Genomic DNA, 10,780 nt, shown 5'->3' with positions numbered 1-10,780 from the left:
TTACTTGAAACAGACGATTGAGACATTTATGTATACATGTAGGTCGTGCTGTCTCTTTGTCAAGTGTTTTAAAACTGCATTTAGTATGAGAAGATTACTTATTCTGCATTCTTGAATCTGCTTGATTGTTCCGATTGTCCTGTCACTGTTGCCGGTAGTCGTCTTCGTATGTATCATGTGTTCATGTCTGCATTTAGGCAAAATTTAGATAAGATTTTGACAATTTGGAGATCGATAGCATTCTCAGCCTAGCCCTGTTTTTCTCTGACAGGTATGTAATAGATTCCGGGTATGTGAAGCAAAGACAATATAACCCATCAAGCGGAATGTATTCTCTTGATGTTATTCAAATTAGCAAGTAAGCAAATGAGTCTGGTTTCAACCTTCATCCTCATTAAATGGCCTGCTATATTGGACATATAACGAACTTGTATTAGATGTGGATGATATGTATAGCCTTAACTAGAAAAAGATAACTGCAATTGGCTCAAAAGGGAACTATAGTGGTTCAAAAGGACCTCATCAGATATAACAGTGGTTTTTACTCCAGTTTTCATCAAGCTCCTATTTGCTTATTGTTCTTTGAATTTTTTTCTGTTTCATTGTGGTGTTCCAGAGTTCAAGCTAACCAACGTGCAGGACGTGCTGGCAGAACAAGACCTGGGAAATGTTATCGTTTATACCCATTGGCAGTCTACCGAGATGACTTCCTTGATGCAACAATTCCTGAAATACAACGAACTTCTCTTGCTGGGAGTGTTCTATACTTGAAATCGTTGGATCTTCCTGATATTGACATTCTCAAGTTCGATTTTCTTGATGCTCCTTCATGTAAGAACTTATTTCTATCTGGAGTTAGATGCCTCTTATAAGTATTTGTACAAAGTAAATGGATTGTAGTACACAATCTGCTGGTTTTCTTTTTAGTTTGTGATATTTTTGAACTTTTCAGTGAGATAATATATCTTTGGTTTATGTCCTACTTGTAATTTCAGCTGAGTCATTAGAAGATGCATTGAAGCAATTGTATTTCATTGATGCAATTGATGCGAATGGAGCAATAACAAGTATTGGACGGACAATGTCTGGTATGTTTTAGTTCAGTTTTTTCATTGTTGATTTTTTTCTTATAGTTTGAGCTGTTATCTCATACTGAGCATATTTGTGGTTCAACAGAGCTTCCACTAGAACCATCAATGTCAAGAACATTGATAGAAGCGAATGAAAGCGGTTGCTTATCACAAGCTCTAACAGTCGTTGCTATGCTGTCAGCAGAGACTACACTACTTCCGGCTAGGAGGTTAGCTTTTACGATATACAATACCTGAGTCAGACTATGAAACATTTAAAATCACATTGTCTAGATACAGATGCATCAACTCTTGTTTTTATGGTTTGTGCTTGCATGATAGTAAACCCAGTGAAAAGAAGAGGAAGCATGATGATTCTAATCTTCCTGATGGATCCGGATATGGTGATCACATTCAACTGCTACAGATTTTCGAGTCTTGGGACCGTAATAATTATGATCCTGTATGGTGCAAAGAAAATGGCATGCAGGTAGTTGTTCCATTTTCTTTCTTCTTTTCCTATCTATATTCAAGTATCCCACGTGAAAAGCATGGTGCATCAAAAGCCTTAATGCTTTACTTCAGAAGGTGGTTAATTATATACTGTTCGCTGCAGTTAATACAACCTATATAGCATATTAACTCTCTTCATTATTGAGACGTGACTTCGGTGGGCGTTCATGTTTGTATCTTCTGCTTTATACAATTTTATACCTATCAGTTGTGGGGGTTGATGAAATATACACTACCATTGTTTTGATAGTCTCTTTTGGTACATCATTGTAGGTTCCTGATGCCTTTAGAAAGAAATATAACTTTTACTGAAAATTAATTTGCAGATGCGAGGGATGGTGTTTGTCAAAGATGTTAGAAGACAATTGTGTCAGATTATGCAGAAAATATCCAAAGGTTAGTATGGCTTCATTACACAACAAGATTCCATATAATCAACTTAATATCACTCGATGGCTTTCAGCCCTAAAGGGTTATTATACCTCCTATGGAACCAGAACATATGTCATCGTTCTCCCTTCCTTTCCCTTGTGACATGCAATAGTTGGGTGTGTCATAATATATAATCAACCGTCACTAAAATAAATTGGTCTCCTTGACAAGCCAGATCGATTGGAAGTTGGGGCACATGGAAGGAAGAGTTCACGCGGAGACGACTACAGGAAGTTGAGGAAAGCTCTATGCGTTGGTAATGCAAACCAAGTTGCTGAGAGGATGCTTCGTCACAATGGATACCGGACTCTTAATTTCTCGTCCCAGCTAGTCCAGGTTCAGTCCAAGTCTCCCTTATCTGTTACAGTGTCAGATTTGTTATTACATCATTAGCTCAGATCTATAGCAAAACTGTAAACTAAATTAGGATGTGTAAGTCTCCCAGTTTTGGTGCCATCCTCCACATGTTGATATTTTTTCGGTTGATTACAGGTGCATCCATCATCTGTGTTGACTGCCGACAGGGACGGAATGTTGCCTAACTACGTAGTGTTCCATGAGCTGATTTCCACCACACGGCCGTTCATGCGGAATGTTTGTGTAGTAGAAATGTCATGGGTGGCTCCCATCAAAAGAAAGATCGAGAAATTAAATGTCAGAAAATTGAGGTAAAAACAAAACATTACTCTTTGCAGTCCAGTTTTGTTCTAGCTTTTAGTAATTGATCAGTATTGTCTAACCTTTTTTATGTAGCGGTGGACCGGCTTCTTCTGTCAAAGAACCTGAGAAGAAGATGGAGTTGTCTAAGGACGATGCAGAAACACCTGCAGTTATTGAGAATGTGGAGAGTCGGATTGAAGCAGCCAGAGAACGGTTTCTTGCTCGTAAAGGACAGAAATAAATTTGATGCCTCAAACGTAAATTGAGTAATTCAACTAAAGCACATTTATTTTCGTTCCCATAAAGAATAGAAAAGAAAAGCTTTCTTAAGAAGATTTGTTATTAGAGAGACAATTTGTATGTTCTTAAGTTGGTATGTTTGAACATCCCCAGAAAGAAAGAAAGAAAAGGGTTTTGGAATTAGAACAGAGTCGAGACTTTAATTTTGTCATAGCATTTCAATTCGGTTTAGTGGTAAAAACAGTAAACCGCTTTGGAAAGAGAAAAGGAAAACTCGTGTCGAACAAGAAACTATGAGTCAAAAAGGCAACGCGAGCATTTTAATTTCCATTAACAACAATGGAAACTTTTGTGTGTCCTGCTGAAGAAAAACAAAAGGAAAACTGTGAACAAAAATAATCTTTGTATAAATAAAAAGTGAAAAACCTAATCAGGCCATATATTATATATAACTCAGGAATGCTCACTGTTCATTATTGGCTTTTCTCGTCCCCGAAAAATAATAAAACAAAACAGTTGCTCTGGAAACCCTTAAAAGATAAAATCAGAGAGATGAAGCAAAGTCGTGGTGGTGAAGTTTGGAGATGGAACAAGGAAGTAGAGATGGATGCCATAAGCGATTGTTTGAGAAAGAGTTGTTTCATCGCTGTAGATACAGAGTTTCCGGGATGCTTGTTGGAGACTCCTGTAGACGCGAGCGAGGAAACCCGGTACAGAGACATGAGATATAACGTCGGCAATACCAATCTGATTCAATTAGGGTTTACGTTGTTGGACGGTAACGGAGATACCCGTGGAACATGGGAAGTTAATTTCTCTGATTTCGACGAATCAGTTGACGCTTACAACGACAAATCTATCGCGTTTCTGAGAAGTAATGGTCTCAATCTTGACAAGATACGTGAGGAAGGAATCGGGATTGACGAGTTCTTCGGGGAGTTTGCTCAGATTCTTAAGTCGAAAAGGATGAGTTGGGTTACTTTTCAAGGCTCATACGACAAGGCTTATCTAGTTAAAGGCTTAACGGGAGGAGAACCGTTGCCTAAGACTTCACAAGGTTTTGAGGTGGCTGTGGAGACCCTTCTGGGAGACGTTTTTGACGTCAAGAATATAGCCGAGTTATGCAGCGGGATAAGTAGCCATTACGGACTACAGAAGATAGCAGATGCGTTACAGATGAGGCGTGTCGGAATAGCTCATCACGCTGGTTCTGACAGCGAACTCACGGCTCGTATCTTCACCAAGATGGCTTGCGGTTTGCATGATTACGAAAAGAGAAAGCAGCAATACCAAGATCAGCTTATGATGGCTACAAGTTATGTACCACAGCTGCCACCCATGGAGTATGATGCTTACCCATCTTTTGGTGGTTACTTCAGTGGTGCCGGCCAAGGAATGAACTAACTATGTATGATCTAACGTTTAACATGACTGCACTGCAGCCTACTATGTACATATTCTGTTTTATCACATCTTTCTTTGAACACAAAGATAACTTTCATCTTTTCTTGTTGATCATCACAACCCTCCATTGTCGTATGACAAAATTTCTCTTTATAAATATTTCAATGAATCTTAAGTTAGAATACACACAAATAAATGAAAATGCTTTTGATCCAGACAAAGTTCAAAGCTCAAGTTTCTAGTATATATATTCTATTCCAGTCATAATCTACTCAAAGCCTCTAGTTCTTACATCTTTCTCTTAGAAGTTAGAATTGCTATCAATCATTCTCATCCGAACTGGGCTGAAGAATATGTGACCTTACCTTGTGATTCACAATGACTCCCTTATTTATTGGTCAAGTAGCTGTGGAGATGTTCATGTCCCACTCGATAATGTTTTCTATGTAGCTAAAGCTGCATTTCTGTCAACAAAATTGAACAGTTCTGTTTGTGCCGCTTCCATTATCACACGGAAGTCTACGCTCATATACCTTCCCCTGCAAAGCCATATTTCAATAAAATCACATGTACCATCCATCATCAAACAATCACTTGCATGGCTTGGTTTAGATGATGACTATACCAGAAATGAGTCTTGGACCAGACTGAATTTGGAAAGGCTGGACTTCCAACTCCATGCATTATTCTCGCGATGGCCCTTGGTGTGAATTTGGCCTGGCGATTACTCTGCAAAAACACCTGTTTTCCCCACAACATTAACTGAACATTCTTTGAATACAAGGCAAAATAAAAAAAGTATAAACAACAATGTGGCTTCTTGGATCTTCACCTTTATGTCTGCTCGTAGANGCTACAAGTTATGTACCACAGCTGCCACCCATGGAGTATGATGCTTACCCATCTTTTGGTGGTTACTTCAGTGGTGCCGGCCAAGGAATGAACTAACTATGTATGATCTAACGTTTAACATGACTGCACTGCAGCCTACTATGTACATATTCTGTTTTATCACATCTTTCTTTGAACACAAAGATAACTTTCATCTTTTCTTGTTGATCATCACAACCCTCCATTGTCGTATGACAAAATTTCTCTTTATAAATATTTCAATGAATCTTAAGTTAGAATACACACAAATAAATGAAAATGCTTTTGATCCAGACAAAGTTCAAAGCTCAAGTTTCTAGTATATATATTCTATTCCAGTCATAATCTACTCAAAGCCTCTAGTTCTTACATCTTTCTCTTAGAAGTTAGAATTGCTATCAATCATTCTCATCCGAACTGGGCTGAAGAATATGTGACCTTACCTTGTGATTCACAATGACTCCCTTATTTATTGGTCAAGTAGCTGTGGAGATGTTCATGTCCCACTCGATAATGTTTTCTATGTAGCTAAAGCTGCATTTCTGTCAACAAAATTGAACAGTTCTGTTTGTGCCGCTTCCATTATCACACGGAAGTCTACGCTCATATACCTTCCCCTGCAAAGCCATATTTCAATAAAATCACATGTACCATCCATCATCAAACAATCACTTGCATGGCTTGGTTTAGATGATGACTATACCAGAAATGAGTCTTGGACCAGACTGAATTTGGAAAGGCTGGACTTCCAACTCCATGCATTATTCTCGCGATGGCCCTTGGTGTGAATTTGGCCTGGCGATTACTCTGCAAAAACACCTGTTTTCCCCACAACATTAACTGAACATTCTTTGAATACAAGGCAAAATAAAAAAAGTATAAACAACAATGTGGCTTCTTGGATCTTCACCTTTATGTCTGCTCGTAGAAAGGCGCTGCATCCACAATATAATGTTGATCAATTTCATGCAAAGAAGACTTTGACAAACCAAAATAATGAGGGGAAGGTATGTAACAGCCCCAGTTTTAATTTCCTTTGTTGCTATGCACTATTCGAAATTTGGAATATCTATGTGAATAGAAGTGAAATATCTTGTTAGTACCAATTTTGAGTCGTCTTGCTCGGAGTGTCACACTTATCGTCACCATTGAAGTAATCCAAAATTCTGCTTTGCAGGCTCAGAGTTTGCTTGGCACCAAAACTAAGTTCTGAAGTGTTGGAGACATTGATTGCAGCCACAGCTGCACTAGACATAATATCCAGTTTTCTCACCTATATCAAATGCAAAATTATCGCTACATATAAGCAAACATGTTGGAACTTATGTCAAGATAAACCAAGGAAGAGTGAGGAGCTGTTAGCTGCAGTTGATAAACTTAAGAACTTACTTTGCAACTTTCAATCTCTGTGAGCCACTTGGTAAGATGACTGGACAATGAACATATTTCCCTTGGATATTTTAGGATTGTGTAACAAAAGGCAGGGTCCTTCAACTCGTATGTCACTTCCCCCTTCATCTACAATGATTTTAAGGACATATCGACGAACAAGATCTTAACAGCGCTAGAAAATCAACCTCAAGATCAAGTACTCAACACCATCAATTAGAGATCAGGAATATCAATTAAATTCATGATTTCAAGTGGAACTCACACAAAAGAGTTCTTAACAGAACGCAAGCAATTGAACAAAACAGATGAAACATGATTAATATATACATTTTTCTCGGAGTTAAATTTTCTCAGTTAAGTCTATACCAATAGTCCATAGAGAGATATAATCAAACTTTATTACAAAACCATACTAGTTAATTATCTCTTCCATATTGTACTAGAGTAATACTCCTGAAGATAATTCATGTGTCTATCAGTTCTGTTCAATTCATATGTCCTTCCGTTCTGTAGACTTAAGTTTCTTCTTCACTTTTAATGCATGCAATTCAATCATGTCTCCCTTGTTTAGATAAATATGCTTATTAAGATGAAATGAAACTTGAGATATCTCGTACTAAGCCACAGATTCATATTTGAGAGAAAAGTGTTATCAACCTTCAGAGTTTGAATCTCAGCTAAGACATTTGTTGTTGCAACAAATATACTAGAGGCCACAGCTGGTATATCGAAGACATACAACCCTTGCTTCACGTGAGACCTAAACACAACAGAGAAGTCTTGAGCATTGCTGCAACTTTAATACTTCTACAGAATCGCTTGACCAGCAAAGCTGAAGAAACTGAATAAATACTTACTTCTTCAGAATTGCTGCAACTATGGTATTTCGTGCAGACAGAGTGTTTGGAGAAGACTGCACATATAGCATAACAATGTTCTGAGCATCAAAATTCTCGAACATACACCATTAACATAATATAGTGGAACTTGTCACTAAACACGAAAGTATTCAGATAACAGCTTCCCTACCTTGTGGAAATTCAAAGTGCAACAGACGTTAAGTTGTGGAAGCATACGTAGGTATTGAACTTCCCCCAGCTCCAAATGTGTCAAAATCGTTTGCATAACCTGCCAGATCCACAGTGAAAATTCAGAATATCCTTTCTAAAACCTTTTTCTCCGCCCACCATCTCACAAGATCAAACACTTGATAATATAAAGGTAGAGAACAATGGGTTTCAAGAAATGACATTAAGTTTTTAAACAAACCTCTTCCTTCATGTCAAATTTGAGAGAGGCAGATTCAATAACTAGCGAGCTTATCTTCTCATGTTGTTTTGTCTCAGTGGAAAACACATGGGTGAGAAATTTTCCAACTGCATATTCATCGACACCATCACTGAAGAAGAAGGGGAAAAAGCAAAGGTAAGCTTAAAATTCTCTTAATTCAATGCCACGACAGATGATTATTCCCACACCAATCACCTGTGTGAAAGACTCCGAAGCTTTAGATATGTCTCATTATCATAAAAGAGATGACAATAAGACAATCGCCCGTCGCGACCAGCACGTCCAATTTCCTGTAACATTTTCAATCAGCTTCCCGAGAACGTTATGTGCACAGTGATCACTAAGCTTGAAAAGGAACCTGGAAACAAAAAAGGTTTGAACCTGAACGTATTCTTCCAAACTGCCTGGCACGCTGAAGTGGATTACCTAAAGCAGACTCAGAAAATTTAGAAGCATGTATACTATTATACAAGATGCGAGTAGTTGAAGATATGTTCAAGCATGCTAAGGGTTTGCATTAGACTTACAGCTCCAACATCTCCCTTGTCAAGTCCCATGCCGAATGCCACAGTTGCAACAACCTTCCATAACATAAAAAATATTTGAATACTGACATCTGCTTAACTTTCAGTGGTAGTTTGGATGAGTAAATTGGACACAAAGCGTATGGAAATCAGTGAACTTGTTTTCTCACCACTCTAATCTTGTTGGAACAAAATGACTCCTGAATGCGAACACGGTCCTTCGCAGGAAGACCACTGTGATAACCCTGAATAGATCGAGTTAAGCTTGATTAGGGTGTAATCAGCCATAGATACAGGTATATCGGAGATTTTAAAATGGAAACAACCTTTGCATTGATGTTGTTATCGCGTAAATACTTGCTTATCATGTCAGTCTCATACTGCGCAAACACCGCCCAAAGTTGCTTAAGTTAGCATCATGCATGATACAGTAAGACATCAAAAATGTATTTTGTAAAGCGTGAAAAAAAGGCTGTAGATTATTAAGTACTTTCACCTGAAATTTGCAGTACACAATGATGCTTCGAATCTCCTTATATGGATGAGACTCCATCAAAATCAATAGATCTTTCATTCTGTTTAATTTCAGATCTCACTCAGTAACAACTAGAGGAGGAGCAAAAGGTGAAAATATAAACAAAGCACTTGCCTGTTAGCTCCACTCAATGAGACAGACAACTCAAAATTGTCCCTCAGTTGTGACTTCTGAATAAGATTGGTTGACGGTATCTCTAGTGCAGACATGACAGCCTGAAGAGTCATTGTAGTGGCGGTTGCAGTCATCGCAAGAATACATTCTGCCTTGAGTTCAGAAAACAGCATTGATGCCTTGAGTCTCATATATGAAGGGCGGAAGTTATGAGACCTGTTTAGAGTAGCTCTTAATCACCAAGACAGAAAAAACAAGGAAAAACAGTAGATACTACAGTCAACAGAGAAACGCAGTCTACCAGTTGACAAGAAGCTCACCATTCTGATACGCAATGTGCCTCATCCACAACAACAAGTGACACAGATAGAGACATGCGAAACATTGACAAAAATTCTACATTGAGAAGTCTCTCGGGAGATACAAAGAGAACCTGAAATTAAACAATAAAACCAATGAATGTATTTCCAAATCAAATAGCTTATCACGTCGCTAAGTTCCTTAAACAATACCACACAGTCTTATCAAAGGTAAAGCCGTCCAAAACTTCCTAACAGAACGTACCTTTATTATGCCTTCTTTAAGTTTCCGCAATGTTTCTGTTGCTTCCTCAGGTCTCTATTGAAACAAATCCCCAAAGCAGACTCCATTAGTAACTTCTAAAGACAAGAAAACGACCTCAATATATATAAAAAAAACATGTTGTGACACACACCTGGCTACTGCTCAAGAGACCACCCTTAATAATTGAAGGCAAATGCTTCAACTGATCGATCATCAGCGAAACCAAAGGACTCACTACAAGCGTGATTCCCGGAAGAATCATTGCCGGAACCTGGTAGCAGAGAGACTTACCAGCACCAGTAGGCAACACCAGCATGGTTGAACTCCCACCAAGAACCATCTTGATCCCCTGCAACTGCCCATCTCGAAAAGAATCATAACCATACACTAAATTCAACAGCTTCGTCAGATTCTCATCAGAAGCCTCAGCCTTTACAGCAAGAATCGCATCCTCGACTGAGCTGATGAAACCATTAGCTTCATCTTCAACCTGTTTCTGCAAATCAGAGTCTTCCTCCAACAAGGATTCGCCTTGGCCATCAGCTTCTTTCTTCTTGTATCTCTTCCCTCTGAAAGCGTAACTGCTTCTAGATTTGGAGACGCCCTTGTATTTGCTGGGAAACTTCTTCCCTCTCTTGCCGTTTAAGTTCAATTTCACGAAATTACCCTCGCCGTTACCGGTGGTACGAAACACCGGAGGTTTCACCGGCGGAGAAGTTATAGTATCGGTGATTAGATTGGGAGGCTTTCTCCTAACGGGTTTTGGAGGTGCGTTTACTGCCACTACTACCGGAGGTGGCTCCACCACACAATCGGCGCCGTCCGGTTTCAATTTCTCGTCAGATGTTGTGAGAGAAGCTCTGCTGCGGAGTCTGGCGAAGGACGAAACAGAAGAGGAGAACACAACGGGTTTGGATTCGCAGATCCGGAAGGGGAGATTGGTGAATAAGGGAGATGGAGGAGGAGGGAGAGAGGACTGGGTTGGAGCTTTATGTGAAGGATTTGGAGCTTTGGGCTTCGAGTGAGAAGAAGAAGAAGACGCAACTTTAAGGGAGACTGGCGGTGGCTGAGGAGGTCTAGGAGGTGGTGGAAATGGGTCTCGGGGAGGAGTGGCGGAGACGTGAGAACCATCGGGGTCTGAATCGGAATCCATCGGAAATTGAATTTTTTTT

At 39.2% G+C, this 10,780-nt stretch overlaps 3 protein-coding genes across 4 annotated transcripts in view; 2 read left to right on the top strand and 1 right to left on the bottom strand.

The window, feature by feature from the left end:
- Positions 1–3,095, top strand: part of LOC104741393 (probable pre-mRNA-splicing factor ATP-dependent RNA helicase DEAH4) — a 6,856-nt gene extending 3,761 nt beyond the window's left edge. For both annotated transcript variants that reach the window (XM_010462250.2, XM_010462251.2), the window contains 8 exons: positions 617–831; positions 996–1,088; positions 1,177–1,300; positions 1,413–1,560; positions 1,910–1,979; positions 2,191–2,351; positions 2,508–2,683; positions 2,769–3,095. In XM_010462250.2, coding sequence (XP_010460552.1) covers positions 617–831; positions 996–1,088; positions 1,177–1,300; positions 1,413–1,560; positions 1,910–1,979; positions 2,191–2,351; positions 2,508–2,683; positions 2,769–2,916 — 1,135 coding nt within the window. In that variant the 3' untranslated portion in view covers positions 2,917–3,095. The remainder of the gene's footprint in view (positions 1–616; positions 832–995; positions 1,089–1,176; positions 1,301–1,412; positions 1,561–1,909; positions 1,980–2,190; positions 2,352–2,507; positions 2,684–2,768) is intronic.
- Positions 3,257–4,419, top strand: LOC104741392 (probable CCR4-associated factor 1 homolog 5). The gene has a single exon (XM_010462249.2). The coding sequence runs from the start codon at positions 3,375–3,377 to the stop codon at positions 4,317–4,319; it is 945 nt and encodes a 314-aa protein (XP_010460551.1). The 5' UTR covers positions 3,257–3,374; the 3' UTR covers positions 4,320–4,419.
- On the bottom strand, positions 5,395–10,774 carry LOC104741390 (ATP-dependent DNA helicase Q-like 5). Its single transcript, XM_010462248.2, has 19 exons — positions 9,760–10,774; positions 9,609–9,662; positions 9,365–9,477; positions 9,045–9,260; positions 8,892–8,970; positions 8,722–8,775; positions 8,566–8,640; positions 8,399–8,452; positions 8,253–8,297; positions 8,067–8,161; positions 7,851–7,980; positions 7,611–7,709; positions 7,439–7,494; positions 7,239–7,341; positions 6,579–6,707; positions 6,293–6,462; positions 6,100–6,124; positions 5,893–6,008; positions 5,395–5,806 (listed from the first exon to the last, which is right to left on the bottom strand). The coding sequence occupies exons 1-19, from the start codon at positions 10,759–10,761 to the stop codon at positions 5,710–5,712; spliced, it is 2,712 nt and encodes a 903-aa protein (XP_010460550.1). The 5' UTR covers positions 10,762–10,774; the 3' UTR covers positions 5,395–5,709.

Source organism: Camelina sativa, chromosome 14 (genome assembly GCF_000633955.1).
Source record: "Camelina sativa cultivar DH55 chromosome 14, Cs, whole genome shotgun sequence".
Classification (NCBI taxonomy): domain Eukaryota; kingdom Viridiplantae; phylum Streptophyta; class Magnoliopsida; order Brassicales; family Brassicaceae; genus Camelina; species Camelina sativa.
Note: the sequence above shows the minus strand (reverse complement) of the source record. Positions and strands in the feature narration are given on the sequence as shown.

Coding starts and splice junctions, on each gene's coding strand:
- LOC104741392 (XM_010462249.2), top strand. CDS start 3,375: ATGCTCACTGTTCATTATTGGCTTTTCTCGTCCCCGAAAAATAATAAA.
- LOC104741390 (XM_010462248.2), bottom strand. CDS start 10,761: ATGGATTCCGATTCAGACCCCGATGGTTCTCACGTCTCCGCCACTCCT. Junction 8,641..8,721: donor ATAACAACATCAATGCAAAG/GTTGTTTCCATT, acceptor CGATCTATTCAG/GGTTATCACAGTGGTCTTCC. Junction 7,981..8,066: donor CTTCGGAGTCTTTCACACAG/GTGATTGGTGTG, acceptor CTTCTTCTTCAG/TGATGGTGTCGATGAATATG.